Source organism: Balaenoptera physalus (genome assembly GCF_965194825.1).
Source record: "Balaenoptera physalus genome assembly, chromosome: 1".
In the NCBI taxonomy this organism is placed as follows: Eukaryota; Metazoa; Chordata; class Mammalia; order Artiodactyla; family Balaenopteridae; genus Balaenoptera; species Balaenoptera physalus.
The window spans coordinates 32297426-32317975 of record NC_138882.1 but is presented as its reverse complement, the minus strand read 5'-3'; the positions used below and the strand labels follow the sequence as shown (position 1 = coordinate 32317975).

General features: G+C 38.0%; 2 protein-coding genes across 2 annotated transcripts in view; one reads left to right on the top strand and one right to left on the bottom strand.

The window, feature by feature from the left end:
• Nucleotides 1–20550, top strand: part of C4BPA (complement component 4 binding protein alpha) — a 155707-nt gene that overhangs the window by 52003 nt on the left and 83154 nt on the right. The window contains exons 14-16 of the mRNA XM_082436825.1: nt 8–172; nt 18931–19114; nt 20058–20237. Of these exons, the coding sequence (XP_082292951.1) occupies nt 8–172; nt 18931–19114; nt 20058–20237 (529 nt within the window). The remainder of the gene's footprint in view (nt 1–7; nt 173–18930; nt 19115–20057; nt 20238–20550) is intronic.
• FCAMR (Fc alpha and mu receptor) overlaps nt 1–20550 on the bottom strand; it is a 263932-nt gene that overhangs the window by 204592 nt on the left and 38790 nt on the right. The gene's annotated exons all lie outside the window — the stretch shown is intronic.

Genomic DNA, 20550 nt, shown 5'->3' with positions numbered 1-20550 from the left:
CTTTTAGGAGTACCCTGAAGGCTGTGAGCAAGTGGTCAAAGGCAAGAAACTCATGCAGTGTCTCCCAACCCCAGAGGAGGTGAGATTGGCCCTGGAGGTGTATAAGCTGTACCTGGAGATTCAACAACTGGAGCTTCAGAACGATAAGGCGAAGCAAGCCACTCAGGAGTGTTGACTGTAATGTTTCCCACGAAGGGGAGGAAAATGTGCCTTGCTGCCTTAAATCCAATATGGATCACTTCAGTTAATCACCTTTACCATCTCTTTTACACCATCAATTGTGCTAATAATTATCTAGAAAGGATAATTGGTTAATATTTAGTGCTTTGAGACTGTAGAATTATTGATCATTTTCTGATTCATATTTTTGCTTTTCTGGACACAGAGTACACATTTTATCAATTAAAAAATTTACATATCCAACAGTATTTTGTCTTCGTGGTCATTAGGACTCTGTGAAATGAGGTCTATGAAAAAACCCATACATAAAGTTGATACATTTATTTTACGGTAGGGACCTTGGACATATGAACGTGGGTTCACACCAATACATTTCCCTGGATTGCCTTTACTCCACAGTTCCACATGTACAAGTCACTCAGGTGTTCAGTATTTAGATTAAACATCAACACACCCCAAAAGCCTTGTCCGTTGTCCCCCATTTGAAGCAGTCACGCCCTTTTCTAAACTCCCATGCACTTGGCCTCTGCCTCACTAATGCTCCCTTTTGGCTTTTGGCTTGTAAGAAGGGGATTCATGTCTGTGTCTGATCTCCTGATTCCATCCTCAGGAACAAACTCTGAAAGCCTGATGAGTGGAAGCCCACCCGACAGCCACCTTTGTGCTCCCAAGTCCTTGTTCTGATATGGTCCTCATTTTCCTTAATAGAAAGTAAAATGGCTCAAGCAACTGTCCCCCACATGAGGAGAAACCCCATATCAATCACATTTATGTCTCGGGGTGTTCGGAGACTTCCTCCAACACTTGCATCCTCTAAAATCTCTCTCTCATTCATATCTCAGTTCCTTTGGTTGTTCTATTTCCTTTGTACACAGAACTCTATGGGGGAACAGTGACCTCTTTATTTTAATTCCCCCAAACATACTCCAATGAGACAAGGGTGTGTAGCAAGCTTTCACTAAACTTTAGATAGGTTTGAATTGCTATAGTAACCTACTTAATATAGAAGATATCTGTCCATGGTGGTTTTTTTTTATTCACTATTTTTTAATTCCAATACTGTATTTCACTCTATGTATAATATGTTCATTCATCTTCATATAGAAATACTGCTAAGTGAGTTACCATACCATGGTCTTAAAAGCCATTTGTCTGGTCCTTTTACTCAGAATTTCTTTTGGTTGATGTTTATTTTGGGTTTCTCCTGAGACAAGTGGGGAACTACTTTCCTTGGGAGGTGCCCCAGAAAGCACTGTGATTGAGTGGGGTAGTAAGATGGGGATGTGAGGACAGCCTCAAGAGATCATTGCTGTTGCAAGCAGAAGCTCAATCATGCTGACTGCCTTCTGGGAGCATGGGGAACACAACTCCGAGTTGTCTTTCTAAGGAGGATTAGCCGGGGTATTTATTCACCAGTACCCTCCTCTCATTGGTAAAGACTTGCTCTAGCAGCACTGACGCCCAATCACATCCGACCCCACTGCGGGCCGGTGGGGCCGGCAATGAGACATCAAGGCAGAGACACACGGGTAGCCAATGGCTCTGTGGGGACGCTTGTGGTAACCCCCAGAGCAGGGATGTGGGGAGAGCATAGATGATGTCTTCTCCAGTTGCTTTTTCTCTGCGGACATGTTGTTCCAGTCTATGTTTTTTTCCCTACTCAAATCTCTCATTTGCCTTTATTAGACTCCTGCAACAGTTGGATTTTGTAGCCCTTAACACAATTCCCTTCATTTTTTCACAGTGAGCAGTTTAGTTCTTCATCCTCCATTGGGCTCTTTTCCAATTCTGGTATTTCTTGTTACATGAATTCTCCAAATCAAATATTTGCTCACACTGCCTACAAAACAGTTAAAATTCACCAATCCCCTGTAACAAATATTATTCCTCCTTTTTTGGTTTGGGATGTGAGGATGTAGTATGAGCCTCAGGGGTTCTTCATACACTTTGTGAATAGGATTGCATCATCATCTGCTCTCATTGCCCAAATGCCTTGTGTATTATAATTATCTTCACATTCATCATCAAAAATATGATCTGAGAAAGTGGAATATCCTGTTAGGAATGTGAGTGAGCTGAGAAGGCTTAGGAAAGCTTTTTTAGAAGAATCTGCAAGAGAGGAACTTGTTCAATTTGGTGCTCATTGAGGGTTTGTGTGAGAGGAAGAAAAGGGACCTGGATCTTTTATACCAAAAATTTAAAGTTTAGAACATATGGAAAAATAATTGCCATTGCCTTATGAGGAAGGAGTAGGGCAGATGTATTTATTTTTTAAAAAAATTGAATTGCCAGCATAGTCTCATGTTAGCAGGAGCTGTATAATTGTAAGCAAAGGAAACCCAAACAGATGTCCATTCTGTTTATGTCTGTGTCTTCCTGCAATGGTTCTCTCTACTTCCAGCATCAGCAAGGACTGGAGGAGAAGACGCTGGCCAGTTCCTTGGGATTAGATGTGGATAAATATCTGGCAATTGTTTCACTCACTGGCTTTTACTACTTCTCACTCATCTTCTCTCACCAGCAGGAGTGATTATATGCTCCCATCTCCCTCCTTTGCCAGCAAACTTCACTCAGAAAAGCCTTCATTCATTAAGTACTGTAATAATTTGAAAACCATGTCTTTGCTTATTTATTTTATTTTGTTATGTGCTGATTGAATTAATTTCCTATTTCATTATAATTTATATCATTTATTATTTATATCACATTATTTTTTTTACTATAGTATGTATCTTCTCTACAATTGAATAAAAACGTAATTTCTATTTCATACTATATAGTATCATTGAACACTGCTTGCAATTATACTCACTAATGAGTTCACTGATTATTAGATAAAGATAGTTGATGTTTTTAAATGTATTATATACATAGAAGTCCTTGGTAGATTTTTGTAGCTGTGCTTGAGATTGTTTTACTGATAGAGAGAAATTGGTTTGGATATTGGGATAGGTTGGGAAAGAATAATTTTTCTCATTTTCATAAATGAAATTAAGATTTCTACTATCTGATTCTTACTTCCGCATCATTTTATTAGTGGATTAGAATTGAATAGCTAAGTATGCTTATATTTTGGTATTATTTATGTGCTCAGATAAAGAATTCTACCTCAAGCTTCATTCTTTAGTTGTAAAGCAGAAATAGTTGAGGCTTTTAAATGTCAGTCCTTCATGTTTCCTTCCTTGCCATTCTCTGTGAGTATAAAGGATCAGTACAGAGACTATAATTCACACTGATATGAATTATTTCTCCATTCTTTACTTTATTCTTTTATTTAAATGCCTCTCAAAATATCTAAAATAAATGCGTGTACACATAAACAAATTTTTTAAAATTAATTAATTATTTATTTGTTTGTTTTTTGGCTGTGTTGGGTCTTCGTTTCTGTGCAAGGGCTTTCTCTAGCTGTGGCGAGCGGGGGCCACTCTTCATCGCGGTGCACGGGCCTCTCACTGTCGCGGCCTCTCTTGTTGCGGAGCACAAGCTCCAGACGCGCAGGCTCAGTAGTTGTGACTCACGGGCCCAGTTGCTCCGCGGCATGTGGGATCTTCCCAGACCAGGGCTCCAACCCGTGTCCCCTGCATTGGCAGGCAGCTTCTCAACCACTGCGCCACCAGGGAAGCCCAGCAAATATTGAAACAATAAAGGTGGGTGTAAACAGTGCAACTCCATTACATTTTTCTTTTCTTTTTTCATTTTAAATTTAAATTTCACACTTAAAGTTTTAATTTTTATATAAAATTATAATTATAAATTTAAAGTTATAAATTATATAAAATTATACATTATATAAAAATTATAAATTGTAAACCACATTACAAGTGAAACTATTTCTTGACTTATCAATCTTATTTATCTTTAAAATTAATTTAAAACCTAAGTACATTTAACAAATTAGTGCACTAACTGGACCCACACAATCCCTTTTCCCTAGTCGCAGAGAAACACTGTCACTTCTTGTAACATTTTTTTTTCCTGGTATTTATCACCATATTTTTACCTAACTTGTTTTTTCTACTTTTTAATGAATTGTCCATTTGTCTATTGAATACAAAGTTTCAATCATCTTCTAATTTAATCATCTGTATTTCTTCCTTCTTCCCGTGTAGTTATTGCACAATTTCAGTTACACGTTGTGACTGAACTAAATCAAGTAGTGTTCTGTGAGCATGTTCCTCTCTTTACAACTTTCTTTTGTTCTATCCTGTGTTGATAGTGCCCTTTTTAGTGAAGTTGTCTGCTTGCTTGCTTAGTTTTCTATATTTCTAGTTCCAATTCCTCCTAAATGCTCCAAGAGATTTTTCAGTCTACCAAGATTGTTCCAATGTTCAGAGACATCAGGTGCTTATCAACTCCCTTCTAGTCCCAATAGACCCTCCTCTCAGAGCCCTCCACTCTCCCACTTGGCCTTAGTTTAGGTTCCACCAGGAGCAGACCCTGAAACAAGAATTAAAGTGTAAGTAGTTTGTTTGGAAGATGCAGGAAACACCAGGAGATGAGTAGGGCAGTGAGACAGGGAAGGAAAGACAGCCAATAAACGTATGTTATCAAGCCAGTTAAGATGACAGGAGCCTAACACCAGGGGAAACTGGTAAAGATGTTCAACTCACACCTCAGGGTAATCACCCAAAGGTGAGGGAGCTGGGGTAGTGATACTAACTTCCATCAGTTGTTAATTGAGAGCTGCTTCTGGGAGGTGTTACTTACCTCCATTTTTCCTGCTAAGCGAAAATCAGAGTGGCTTTAAAGAGTTCTGGAAAAGCCTAGGCAAAAGGAAGCAGAACTGGCATCTGGAAGTTGTCCAGACTGTGCTGAAGTGGTAGGGCCCTAGTGACATGGACAGGATGCTTGATAAAAAAAAAATAATTTTTTTTTTTTGAGATTTCTTCATTCATGTATTTATTCCACAATTAAAATAAATCACAATTTAAAGCCATAACATTTTTAAAAGGTAAAGGAGAATTTGTGTCACAGCTGTATTAATAAAACATTGGTCTAAAGTGCAACACTGAACAGGTGTTCTCTGTTCCATGGTGGATTAAATACATAACAATTACACATAAAATTTCACTAAAGATCTGCTACACACTTCAGCACATGGTGGATGCTCTCACACCTGCAGACTCACTTTTGTTACTTTCTCTGGTTCTTGGATCCATGTTTTCCTCTTTCTTGAATTTTCATTTTACTAAAGCCCATCCTTTGGGAACTGCCTGAGAAATGATGCATAGGAAGTAAAAATTTGGGTCTTGGCATGTTTGAAACTGTCTTCATTTTCACACTTGATTGATAGTTTGGCTGTGTGTAGAAGGCTAGGTTAAAAATAATTTTCCCTCTCATTTTAAAGGGTTTTCTCCACTGTCTTATTACTTCCAGTACAGCTATTGAGAAGTCAGAGGACATCCTGACTTCTGACCTGATTTTCTCCCCCCTACTCTGGAAGTTTTAAAGATACACTCGTCACCCACGACGTTCTAAAATATCATGTTGATGCACTTTGTTATATTTTATCTCTTCATTCATTTTGCCGGTTTTTGATGAGTGCTTTCAGACTGTAAACTCATGTTCTTCTGGTCTGAGAAATTTTTTTCCGTAATTTCTTCAATAATATTTCTTCACTGTTTTCTCTTACTGAAGTCCAATTAGTCTGATATTGGACCTCCTTGTTGATTGGTTGATTGTCTACTTTTGCTATGTTTTCTGTCTTTATTCTTACCCCCAGCCCTTCACACACTTCCTGGGAGATTCCCTTGGCTTTATATTCCAACTCTTTTGTTGAATTTTTCAATTTCTTTTAAGAATATTTAATGTTTTCCAAATGATTTCTATTCTTTTCTTTTTCTTTAAAAAAAATAATATCCTGTTCCTTCTACCTAGATTCATTCTTGACTCCATGGAGCTATTTGTAATAGCTAGTGTTATTTTGCTCCCTGCAAACCTTTATTAATGATCACTGGTCAGTTCTTTTTGAAGAGTGAGGCCTGAATAATCTCATTTAAAATTCTGTGGTGTATATGAACAAATTTTGCTGACTGTAGGCTTACTTGCAGTCTGATGGGACAGGTGAGGCATTTTAAATTAAATTGTCATGACAGAGACTGCTAATTGTTTTTCTATATTAACCCCCTTTTGATTTTAAGAAGCAGAACCACTTCCACCATTTTAAATATCAGCAGGACACATCGCCTCTCTTCACTAGAGCCTACCTTGGAGCAACTTTCCAATGGGTGTGACTTCACGGTCTCTTACTTAAAAAAGAAGCTGCTTGACAGAGTTATAGATATAGAGAACAAATAGGTGGTTACTAGAGAGGAGAGGGGTGGGGGAAGGAAATAAATAGGTGAGGGAGATTAAGAGGTACAAACTTCCAGTTGCAGAATAAATGAGCCACCTGTATGAAATGTACAGTGTGAGGAATACAGTCAGTAACTGTGTAATATTTTTGTATAATGACATATTGTAACTATATTTATCATGGTGCATTTTGAAATGTATAGAAATATTGAATCACTATGTTGTGCAACAGGAACTACCATAGTGTTATAGGTTAATTATACTTCAAAAACAAACAAACTGATAGAAAAAGAGATCAGATTGAGGTGGAAGGGGGTATTGGATGAAGGCAGTCAAGAGGTACACACTTCCAGTAATAAGATAAATAAGTGTTAGGGATGTAATGTACAACATGATAAATATAATTAACACTGCTGTATGTTACATATGAAAGTTGTTAAGAGAGTATGTATCTTAAGGGGTTTTATCACAAGAAAAAAATTTTTCTATTTCTTTAATTTTGTATATATATGTATCTATATGAGATGATGGATGTTCACTAAACTTATTGTGATAATCACTTCATGATAAATGTAAATCAAATCATTATGCTGTACACCTTAAACGCTCATAGTGCTGTATGTCAATTATATCTCAATAAAACTGGGAAGGGGGTGGGGGTAAGAAGCTGCTTGCTCTCTGCTTCCTTTTTCCCCATGGTGAGGGCTGAAATGCTGACAGAGTGCTGGTGAACCAACTTCCGCCATGCTGAGGAGGGTAGCATCCCGTGGGATGCGGAAGCAACAAGGAGGAAGGGACCTGGTCCTTGGTTAATCATGCGGGCAGAACTGCTGACCATCCTAAATGCCCTTATGCCTCCTCTTTCGTGAAAGACAAATTTCTGTCTGATTTGAGCCACTGAGCTTTTGGATGTCCTGTTTCCTGACAGAGTGGGGAATCCCCCAATATTAGTGTTTATTAGTGTCTTCTCTGCTGCTGTCTAGTTTCTCCAGAGAAAGAGCTTCTGGTCTTCTGCTTGCTTATTTATAACTTGAACTTCTACCATGCAAGACGAAATTATTGCTTCTATATTCTCTTTGAATTCTGTTTTCTCCCTCTACCCCTCAGCCTATCTCCATCACATTACTTTTGCACTATCAACATTGAGAGAACTTTCATTTTTCCTGAAATAGTTGCTCCCTTTCCTAAAATGCAGAGGATTTGCATTTGCCTCTTTGTTTTAATGAAATGTTTTCCCTTCCACTATGATTAGTTCATCTTTGCATTTCCCTCAGAGGTTTGCTCACAGTGGTGCTGAATAATTATGCTGTGAGTAAAAAGTGTATACAGTTGTATGAAATGTTAATTTGGTGCTAAAGTTTAGTTCAGTCTAAGAAAGTCAACTACAAAGCCTCAGCTGCCAAATATTCTCTGACCACAGGAAAATGAATTACAACTAAGTGGATTATTTCTATTCTAGGTTTAATAACCTTGGGGAGAAGGAAATTGGTAAACCAGAGGCTCTGCCATGAAAAATTTTAACTAAGGGGAGACTCTATTGATTGTACTGCCATTTTGTATTCATGGGAGCCAAAAAAAGGAGGATATTATTTTCTAAAATTCCTCTGAATCCAGGAGTTATTCTTCTTAGTCCTTTTGTCACCAATTTTAGGCAAATAACCAATTTTCTGATACTGATAATGAGCTGATTTGCAGATTTAAAGATATGATGAGTTTTCTTATATTCAAAATATATTTAAATACTCTACATGAATTTATGTAATTTTAAAAATTTTATTTCCAAAAAGTATTTTTTCTTAGAACCTTTAGATGTCATCTAGCTCAATATCTGATAGAAGCTTGAGTATTGCAAGTTTTAAATTACATCCATTTTTAAGGTATACCAGAATGTACATGTATCAATCTGGGTCTAATCAGGAGAGAGAAACCACACAATGATTTAAACAGGGGAAGTTAAATATAAAGAATTATTCAATTATGATAAAAGAGAAGCTATAGGCTATAAGAAAACTCTATATGGTTCCCTAGGGCTGTGGGAAGGTACTCAAGAAAGGACAAACTTCAAAGGGGGGCCTTTTCCAATGCTTGGGTTTAGATCTCATTGGAAAAGGTATAATTGCAACCTACTAGATGCCGGGGAAGTTCAGCAAGTTGCCTGGACCAGAGCTGGTCTACAGAAACCACGCTTGGGAATGCAGGCAGGGCATAAGTGAGCTGCAGCTGGTGAGTATGCACGTGGGCCTGAAGCTGGCCCAGGGGCACTAGAGCATTCTGTGTTAGTGAAGTGACTGCCGATGGTAGCCAGGAGCATAGGCGTGCAGAGTGATAGGGAATCCAGTGGCAAGCTTACAAGACAGAGATGGGGTGCCAGGCACATGGCAGCTGGTGGCCAGGTGTGCAGGCATGCAGAGAGAGTGCCAGTGTGCCAAGAGGCCTGGAATAGCACCCCTGTCAGAAGAACCACAGGAAGGTGGTGACCAGGCCTGTTCAGGGTTCCAAATTTCCATGGGATTCTGCATTCTGGGCACAGGGCTGGGGCAGAGTGCTAGTAGGTATCCTTACACTCACAATGCTAACCCACTGTGAAGCAGCAGGAAACAGCAGGAGCGTACCTTCTTCCCACAATGTTCCTCTAGCACCCTCTACTGAGAAAGCTTAGCATCATGCTCACTGCAAAGTGGAAATGTTCAAGGGAATTCTGTTCATGATCACAGAGTTGGGTGTAATAAATGGTGAATTTGGAGCTAAAGGCAATACATTGATAAATAGCAGAGCATGAATAATTTAAAGTTGCTAAAATAAAAATGTGAAGTCAAAATCACTCAACGACTGCTTATAGAGTTAAATCTATAAAGAAGGAAATGCTGGAAGAGTAGCAGCAAATTTATTAAAATTTAGGTTTATGATCTAAATTTTGTTTATTTTCCACCAAGGAAAAAATGGGAAATACAATGGTTATGTATTTCCTGTTGGTGGATAAAACTAAAAATATTTCTCACAGAGGATCTTATTTGCTCTTACTAAAATAGGTAATATTAAAATAGAAAATTAAAATTTATCTCATGAGTTATTTTATAAGAAACCATGAATAACGTCATGGACAACACCATCACCAATTTCAAAGCTATTCTTCCAATAGCCAAATACATAGCCTTTTATAAGAACTGAGTTGATCTATTAAAACATAAGCTGAGATTGATGTTTTTGCAAGGAGTTAAGTTACTGTGCGTCTATCCAGACACATAGCTACTAAAGCTCTATTTTGAAGCAAAGATGGACCATGGAATATATAGAGAAATGAATAAATAGCATCTCTGTTAGACTAGTGGTTCCCCAATTTGCTGCATATGAGAATCACTGGGGGCATTTCAGTAATAATTCAGATCCTTGAAGACTTACCAGATGGATTTGTAGGGGATGGGGCCTGAGAGTCTGGATTTTTAACCACCACAAGGCATTTTTGGGGAACTGCCTGAACCAAATTTGCAATCTCTCCTTGAGGGCGGCCCATAATCATTCACAGGTTGATACAGTGGTTCAAAGGCCCACTCCCCTTGACCCAATCTTGGACATTTTCAAAGGGCCATCCAGCTTCTGAGTGCCCTGGAGATCTGCTGAAACTTCTGATGCCACTGCTTCCCAGTTCAACTCTTCCCTCCACCCAATCCTGCCCCTCTCACTCCTTTATGGGCCTTGTTCCTGAAAGGACTCCTCAGTGACCCACCTGTGTGCAGCCTCCATCTCAGAGTCTGTTTCCCAGGGAACCGAACGTATGAACTGTTCATAGGTTAACCTAACTTATGAAATGTCTTCTTTTTTAATTTATTTGTTCTTTTCTCATGATGTTATTTGCTAGTTCTATTTTTGGAATGATTTGTAAAGAAGTCTTTTCTATTTATGGCATTAAATCTTACTTTGTTACATATGTTTTAATTATTTTAGTATATTTTTATTATCTTTTCTATTTACTTAATAATGTTTGATATATGAGTGGTGTAAAAATTATACCTGAGTTAAACATTTTTCCCTTTGTTTTCACCTTTGATACTGTGCTTAAAAGCTTTATACCACAAAAGTATGTGACTCTTCATGGACATTTAGAATGCTCCCAAGGGACTTACTGAAAAACAGAAAATCAGTAGATAAAAGCAATCTTCAATTGCCTACAGTTAGATCCATGGAAGAGGAAGTGTTAGGAAAGTAGATCGTGAACAAAATGACAAAGGGACAGAGTGAGTATCAGATGGAACAGACTGGGGATTCTTACCCTTACTTCTGAAGTTTTGTTATAAAGAAGAAAATATCGGAGATCTCGTCAGCAAATGCATAAGTACCCTCATGTTGAAATTACAAAGCCCTGAGAGGATCCGACTCCAGCAACAGGGCACTTATAGTCAGAACACCTTTGATATAGTTAATATTTGAGGATACAAATATTTAATGATAACATTTGTATCATGATTTAATTGCCAGCAACAAAGTTGGTCTTAGACTACAACTGATATACCTATGCGTTTGGTTTTAATCGTCTCACTTCTGAATCCAAATCTTTCAAGAGTGTTTGGAAACTAATACTGTATAGATAGATATGTTTATGACTCAGCATGTAGGAGACTCTGGTTCAATATCATAGTATTTCTTACCTATTCAATTTCCATCCACCTCCAAAATATATCTCTAATTTACTTCAGAAAGACTCCAGTTCTGTCTGTCACAACTTTCTCTTACAAAACCGATTTCCTCATGCCTTACCCCATCACTGCCCTATCACTTTTTTTTAAACATCACCGCTCTCTTGATGTGTAGTGGTCACTTCCTTTCTGTTGTTTATAGTTTTACAAAATAAGTGTGCATTCTTAATCACTAGCTTAATGTTGATTTGTTATTCCTTTTTATAAATGGGATCATGCAACGTGTATTATATTGTGTCCGATTTCTTTTGCTTATATTCCTGAGATTTATTCATGATGTGTTATAACTGTAGTTCATTCATTCTCATTGTTATATATCGTTCTGTTGTGTGAGCATACTGCAGTTTACTTATCATTTTAATAAGGATAGAATTTATGTTTTCAGTTCTTTGGCTGCTACACAACTATGAATATTTCTGTACATGTCTTCTGGGGCACATGCCGGTTGTAGAGTGCACATACCCAATTTTTATAGATAAATTTCCAAAATCTAGGTTTATATCCTGGCTATGCCACTTAAAAGTTATATGACCATTTACAGTTACTTAAACTCTTTGTCCCTCAATTTTATTTTTGATAAAATGGAGAGAATGATAGTACTCGTCTCAGAGTTAACAGATCAATGTTGTATTGATACATGTAATTTAACACATAGCCATGCTTAGTAACTGTCATTATAATTATTAATATTATTGTTATAAAAAGAATGCATGGAGAGAATAATCCACAGTAACTATTTATAATTTGTGTTTAGTATTTCTCATCTCTAAATATCTTATCCTCTTTTGATATCTTTTCCTGCACATCATAAAATGCTCAAAAATAGATTTTCAAGGGACTTCCCTGGTGGTCCAGTGGTTAAGACTGCGCTCCCAATGTGCAGGGGGCACGAGTTCAGTCCCTGGTTGGGAAACTAAGATCCTGCATGTCGCACGGTTAAAAAAAACAAAAAAGATTTTCAACATATCTCTGGGTCTGAAACCAGAGCTTTGGCTTAGGAATTGCCATCATTCACTGCACCTGAGTTTTTGCATCCCATCATATTACTTGCTAAACAAAACCTGTGTCCAGAGGTACCCAAGTATGAGTGAGCTAGTGACATACATTTAAGAAACTTCTTTTTTATTACTCTCTAAAATTGTGGCCCACTTAAAATTTACTATCTCAATCACTGCTGCTGAGATTGGATTTAATATGGGTATTATTTATGCGTTTTTTAAACTCAATTATAAGAGCTAGTTCTTCATCTTTGGCACATTCTGAGTTAGAAGTAGGAGGTTTCAATGCTTTCATATTTTTCAGCAAATAAGATCCAGACCCCAGGACAGGAAGAAATCATAGACCCAGCTTTCCTAGCCTCCAGCTTTACATTTTTGTCCAATGAACCCTGTGTCCTTTTTTGGGTAGGTCATTTGAACCATCCTTCCAATTGCCCCTCATGGGTAAGGGTAAGCAAAGGGAACAATGGACTATTATGACGTTATCAATTTGAGTACTGGCTAAGGGGAAGGAGGAAATTCAATATACACTGCCACTTTTTTTTCTATAGTTAATCATTTGCAGGAACAATTAACTGTTACTTCTTATCTATTCTCGCTTATTTTTACCCGACCAGCCAACCACCAATCACATTGCTGGAACTCAGGATTTTCCGTTGAGCATTTGCTTGAAAGGCAAGGATGTAATGATAAATTCTGTTGTAGAGAAGGCTAAGAATATCTGAGATCAAAGGTTCCTCATCTTGAGAGAAACAACTCAAGGCAAAATTACAGAGTCTTCTGTTCCTTGCTCAGAAACCTACAGGTAAGTAATTTACTAAACACTCAGATTACCTTGGGGGAAAGGCTGATGTTTTGTCTCTGAGGAGTGAAGTCTTCAAAGGATAAGGCAGAGAGATATACTCAAGCATCTGTTCATCAGAAATCCTTTCAGGATTCCTGTATTTTGTGGCAGAAAAAAATGGTTTGTGTGACTTGAAAAGTACTTATAAATTTTTGAAGACAATTATTTAATTATAGACATGGGAATAAGAATGCCTGGTAATGAAATAAATTGTAAAGTAAATCCGGAGTGTAAGGTGTTATTTTTATTGATTCTAAAATATGTGTGTTGGTTGGTTTTCTGCCCATCTCTCACATCTGGGAGAAGAAGCAGGAAGTAATTCAAGTTTCCTGGAAGGGCAAGGGTGGTTCAGTGAGAGAGTGGGACACAGAAGATCTGGTTTTCAGAGTGTACATTCAGCAAAGTTTTTAGGTTTCTCTTTGGAGACTTCATCCACCTGCTATCAATCTTTGAGAGCAAGGAGATACTGGTAATCCTCTATTCAGTCTTTTAAGCAAGAAACCATAGTCTTCCTCACCTCTTTTCTCTCCCTCACTTTCTGCAATTGGCATTGTTCTCTTCTGCCTTGAAATTCTCTTCTACCTTGGTTGAGCATGGTATAGTCCTATTTTGGTTGCCAATTCATTCTTTCAACCACTTCTGTCTTTGTTGCCTCCTGTCTGACCTAAACTGGTAGTAAAAGGAGAGTGAAAGTAAAGTAACTAGAATAAACAGAAGCATAAAAAAGAAAACTCGAAATGGATCTCAGACTTGAATGGAAGAACTAAAACTATAAAGCACTTAGAAGAAATCATAAGTGTAAATCTTCATGACGGGTTAGGCAATGATTTCTTAGATAAATAAGCAACAAAATTAAAAAAAAATAGATAAATTGGACTTCATCTAAATTAAAAACTTTTGTGCTTCAAAGGATACCATGAAGAATAAATAGAAAGCCCACAGGGTGACAAGTGACTTGTATCCAGAATATATAAGAAACTCATACAACTCAGCAATAAAAAGGCAATTAACCCAATTAAAAATGGGCAAATGATTTTAATACACATTTCTTTAAAGAAGATATCCATATAATAATAAGCACATAAAAAGATGTTCAGCATCATTAGTCATTAGAGAAATGTAAATAAAACCCACAATGAGGTACCACTTCATACTCACTAGGATGGCTAAATGAAAAAAGAGAAACAATTACAAGCGTTGAGGGAGAATGCGGAGAAACTGGAGCCCTCATTCACTGCTGGTGGGAATGTCAAATGATGCAGTCACTTTGGAAAACAATTTGGCAGTTCCTCAAAATATTAAACATAGAGTTACCATATGATCCAGCAATCCTGCTCCTAGGTATACACTCAAGAAAAAATGAAAACAAGTGTCCACACACAAAAAAATGTCATGAATGTTCATAGCGGAACTACTCATAATAGCTCAAAAGTGAAAACAACCCAAATGCCCATCAGCTAAAGGATGGATAAACAAAAGGTGGAATAGTCATACAACAGAATATTATTCAGTCATAAAAAGGAATGAAGTACTGGTCCTGTGACAGTGATGAACCCTAAAAATATTATACAAACTTTAGGAAGCCTGTCACAAAACCCCACATACTGTATGATTCTATTTATATGAAAAGTCTAGAACAGACAGATCCACAGAGACAGAAAGTAGGCTAGTGGTTGCCAGGGCCTGGGAGGGAGGTAGAAACGGGGAGTGACTGCAAATGGGTGTAGGATTTCTTTCTGGGGTGATAAAAATATTCTAAAATTTGATGGTGGTTATGGTTGCACAACTCTGTGAATATATAATACTAAAAGCCACTGAATTTTACACTTGAAGTGGATGAATTTTATGGTTTGTGAATTATTTCTCAGTAAAGCTTTTATAACATAATTACATGTGGGAGGAAAGAGGGCAGAATAAGATTTTTATGAACAACTGAGTTTATGGAGCATGTAAGTTTTTGCACCTACGGGAGACAATTGGGCCCAGAGGTCTGTGAGTGATTCATGGATGATGGTCAAAGTCATGAGGTTGATGAGTTCCTCCCAGGAAGACAGTTAAGGTGAGGGAAGAAGAAGCCCAGGATGGACCCCTGTGCGCGCCAGCACTGCTGCTCTGGGTGTGGCACTGGGTTTCGCTATTACCATGAGCCATAGTGAAGGCCAGACCAAGGCTTCTGGCCCAAGTCCAGCATGCCTTCCTCTGCACCGGGGCTGGGTTAAAGACCCTTGGAATTGCAGCCACCCATCATTATAATTTTATATCATTATTGTGATGTTGTTTTTGTCTTCTAGGAGTTCACCTTCCACCAGAGTGAGTCCCATGTTAATTCCAATTCTATTCCTCTCTTCCCTAGATTGAACAATTGCCAGCATTCTTTTCTTGATGCTTACCATGTTTCAGGCACCATGCCAAGTCCTTTACAGAAAATATTCTTATTTCTCTCAACAATTCTGAGAGAATTGTATAGTTATCATTCTTTTTTTTTTTTTTAATTGGGGTAGAATTGCTTTACAATGTTGTGTTAGTTTCTGCTGTACAACAAAGTGAATCAGCTATATGTATACATATATCCCCTCCCTCTTGGACCTCCCTCCCACCCCACCCCCTATCCCATCCACCTAGGTCACCACAAAGCACCAAGCTGAGCTCCCTGAACTATACAGTAGATTCCCACTAGCTATCTGCTTTACACCTGGCAGTGCACATACATCAATACCAATCTCCCAGTTCATCCTACCACCCACCCCGTGTCCACACACCCGTTCCCTACGTCTACGTCTCTATTCCTGCCCTGCAAATATGTTCATCTGTACCATTTTTCTAGTTATCATTCTTACCTTATAAAAAAGTAAATTGGGGCTTAGCGGGCTGAGTCTCTTGCCATGGGAACATAGTTCCTTTGTGGTGGAACCAGGATGAAAACCCACATGGCCTGGGTCTGACTCCAGAGCTCACGCCTGGGTTCCATCCATACACTGTCCTCCTCTGTGGATGGCACTTTTGCTGTGGCCTTGTGAGTTTGAGGTAAAAGGAGTGAAATCATTTCCTCACCACTTTCCATCTGCCATCATTACCTAACTTGGCTGTGAATTGCGGAGAGAGGAGAAGCATTTTTTACTCCTCTCTCTCACTCTACTTTTACTGGTCTTGTGTCATTGTTCTCCATTACCTGGTTGGTGATATAAAGGCTCAGGTTAAAGGTGGGGAAGGGGAATCTTGGAACCTGCAATAAAATCACCTATTAATTTCTTATTAAAATAAAGATGTACCTATCTTTAAGATAAATACAATCTGACCACACACACACACACACACACACACACAATATAAGGATAGAAGTGCACATGAAACATTTTTCCCTTTAAAACATATTTTGTCACTGTGTACTTTTGAATTTAAATTTATAAAACATTTGTTCAGCACCTTTTCTGTGCAAGGCAGTGATGAGTGAAAACCTACCCTCTCACTTCAAGGAGTTTATGGTTTAGGGGAAAGACAGACTTTTGACTTTAGCTGTAATCCAAGTCAGAATTAGAATAGAATTCTAAACACTAAATTGTAACTGGAATGTGGAGGCTGGAATGGAGGATAGGACCAGTTTTTGAGATGTGTCTGGAAAATGAGTGGGATTTGATGGGGGAAAGAGTGAGAGAGCAGAAGATGTGGACGGGGGTAAGACAGTAGGAAAGTGTTTGAAAATTTCAGAATATATTCAAGAACACAAATATGTTTTTACTGAAGATAGTCATGAGAATATACTTTTTAGCACCATTTTAAGACTGTCCAATGTGTCATATGAGGGTTAGTGTTCTTGAGTCTATTGTTTTTAATGAATGCATTTATAAAGGCTTTCTTCCTAATAAATTCAATGCATATATTTTTCTTATGAATTTAAGTACAAATACAGAGATCTTTAGGGGACATTTTCACTTTAAAGTGTCATTAAACATTTTTTTAAAGCCATTTACTTTTTTGCCAATATTTTAGCATTTTAAGATTTTTGTTAATTTCACTAAATGACCAATTTACCACAGCTACCAAATTACTGAGTTACTGACAACTTACAATTTTTTTTCTTGGGAAGATTTTAATACTTTTGAAAATTTCTGTGAGCTTTGAGTTGTCCGGTTTTCATCATGTACAACTTGTCTTTGAGACAGCTCCCTCTGGTTTAGAGGTAGGTGGTAGAGAGAGAGGGCTTCTAAGGAGCACGGAATGGGCAACTGGATGAAGGTGGTCAGTGGTCCCACTTTTCCTGCGACTGTCCCAGTTTTAGTACTGAAAGCCTCACATCCTGGAAGACCCCCTCAATCCCAAGCAAACAGATGGTGACCCTGTGCTGGAGAAGTGGGGCAGTGTGAAGATTTTTGTTTCTTCACACTTTTAGACCAGGCTGATTTATTCCATATACATTCAACATTAATTGTTATAAACAAATTTGCTATTATGTTGATTGAATTTTTGGCAGAACTGAAGTCATGAATAGGGCATGTAGGATGAGGCGTAGGGTTATGTGAGGTATACAGGTAGCAGGAGATTGGGTTGGAGGAGTGGAATGATCACAAGTTTTAGAAAGTTAAGAGTCTGACTTGAGTCTTCACTCAGTCAAAGAGTTAAGCTTCTGCATACAGTATGAGGGGTACCATAAGCTTCCCCCTGCCAAGGAGCACGGTGAGAGCTTTGGGGAAAATAGTGAGAAAATTGCCTTGACTTAAGTGGGCATCTGCTGACAGTATAATTAAGGGTGAATATGAAACCATCTCAATCTATGTCAGGTTTTAGAGTAAAAAGTGAAACCCTGTATTTTACTGAAAGTTAATTTCATATATCATTTTAGATATAAGGACTATCTTTTAAGTAAACTAAGGGTATGTGAGGTTTTTCCCAGTTATGGGGTAAAAATGACCCAATAGAGCTATTAAAGCCGTCTCTGGTTAAGGAATGACCAGAGCCAAGAAACACACCAGCAATGTTTCTCTCTCTCCCCCACTTCCTTCCTTCCTTCCTTCCTCCCTCCCTTTCTCCTTTCCTTTCTTCCTCTCTCTCTCTCTCTCTTTCTTTCTTTTTGGTGGCAAAATTGATGCTTTGAAAATTTTGAATTGACCCAATGGATTATTGTTCTTGTTGATAGTTGCCATAAGAAACTTACATAGATATAAATAGACATATAAGTAGGTAAATAACAGATCGATAGATATAACTCCTTTTCTCTGTCTCATCATTTCTCACTTTTCTTTCATTTGCTTCCACTTCCCTAGTTCTTCTGCCATTTGCTTGTTCAGATCATCTCTGTCGGCTCACCTGGCCAATTGCAATAATCTTCTACATCAATCTTCCTGTCTCTTCTCTCTGCCTCTTTCAGTCTATCTTGTCCAACTCTGTCACAGTGATCCCTCAAAACCACAGCAAACATGTCACTCAAAAAAAAAAAAATCAGTGGCTGTCCATTTCCTAGGTCCAAACTCCTGATCTTGGCACTGAAAACTCAGTAAATCTCAGTTCTAATCAGTCCTTCTATCTTTCACTATTTTTTCCCTATCACACATTCCTTACCTGCCAAACAAATTGAAATACTAAGTACTGTTGCCCAGAAATAACCTTTACCTTCTATACCTCACTGCTGTATCTTTCTCAGTTTTCACTTCTGGCATAAAATGTCTTGCATCCAATGTTCCAAATTTCATAGCAACATCTGCTACCTCAGATACAGCCACCTCCATAAAGCCCACTCCCTTCTCTCTACCTGGAAATAACTGGTCTCCTGAATATGCCCCTGAAGCAGATAATATATGCTATCTTTTATTGCAAATATTTGTGCTTAATGTCTCTTCTTGTACATTCAGTTATAATCTCCTTGAAGGGATGGTTCCATGTTTTTTCCTAGTGATTATGACAAGTGAGAGTTCAATAACTATTTATTAAGATGAGTTCTTTCAACAGAGAAATATTGAGGAAACATCAGATGATGTGTCCTCCAAGAGTTCCACATGGGGCCCTTGATACAAAAGGGAAAATGAGAGCCAGGCCCTCCTCTGGGCCGTGGAGAGTCTCTGATCCAACTCTGTTCCAAATGACCTTGGTCGCTGCTCTGTTGGCAACTGTTCTTGGTGAGTAATGGGAAGACAAGGTCAGATTGTCACTATACAACTGCGTTCATCAACACATCCTACATAAGAGATGACTAATAGATACCCATCTTTAACATTGTAGAGTGTATTTGACCACCTGAAATTTAGAGAAATTTGCTATAACCCCCCTCCCCCCCCACAAAGGGTTTATTTATGGTCCCTTTTGATACTCCCTTTTAGAACTTTCTCTCCAGGAACTCTTCAAACAATCTAACCTCAAAGCAAATCGTGACTTGGAATAAACACATATTATCTGCCACCTGACCATGAAGAGCTTTCATTGCCTGTGTGGTTCTTCAGAAAGTAGTGGGATGGGTGTAATTGTGCTGGGGCTCCTGCCCCTTTATTTAATTATTCCCAGGGAAGTAGAATTAAGACTTTACGTTTTAAAGACTTAATGAATCTCTACCTTGTGATGTTTTTTGAAAAACATCTGATTTTCAAATAAGCAGTCTATTCAAAATCCAAAAGGTCCAAAAGGACATAAAGGAAATACCTCCTTCTTCCTGACTCCTGAGGCAACTAATCTTATATAATGCTATTATTAATAAAAGATATATTTTTGCTCAGGCAAGAAGATAGGATTATATGGCATGGTATAGATGCCAATGTTCTGAGTAGGTAGATTGGGGAATCTAATAGCATGATGAAATTCAGGTCTGTTCATCCATTTTCTGACAAATTATCACATATACAGGAGAGGATGGATGAATTTTTCTGCCTTTTTCCATTATTATTGTCATCGCCATCAAGTAACAAACATGGATTATGGATTGTTCACTGTGTTCATTGAACAGTGGGATAATAGGAGTCATGATGAAGGAGAAAAGCATGATCTTTGTTCTAAATGTCCTACCACTGAATAACTGAGATGCTGTGTCCCAAGCTATAACTTGATTCTCCTCGTCATTTTGGTATCCAGGCAATTGTGGTCCTCCACCTTATTTACCGTTTGCTTCTCCGATAAAGAAGTTGTATGACACAGACTTCAAAACTGGAACTACGCTGAGATACACCTGCCATCTTGGCTATAGTAAAATCAGTTCAAGTTCAGTTACTTGTAATGATAGAGGCTCATGGGACTATAGTGCTTTTTGTGCTAGTAAGTATCAACATTTGTTTTCTCACCTGTACTTTTGTTTTATTTGGGAAAGTTATCTTAGGAACTTAATAAATTCTTTAATTCAAATGAAAGTCTTTGATCAACGTAGTCTTCAAAATTAACATTACCTACAGTATATGGAGAAAGTCAGTTTGGAATATACACTGAGATATTTTTCTAACAGTAAAGATATAGAATCTATTTCCCTTTTTCCCTTCTGTTTCCCTGTGACAAAGGGCATATATTTTTGAGAACATACATTTGTGTGGATAACTGGTCCATATAACACATCCTTTATTATCACACTGATCTA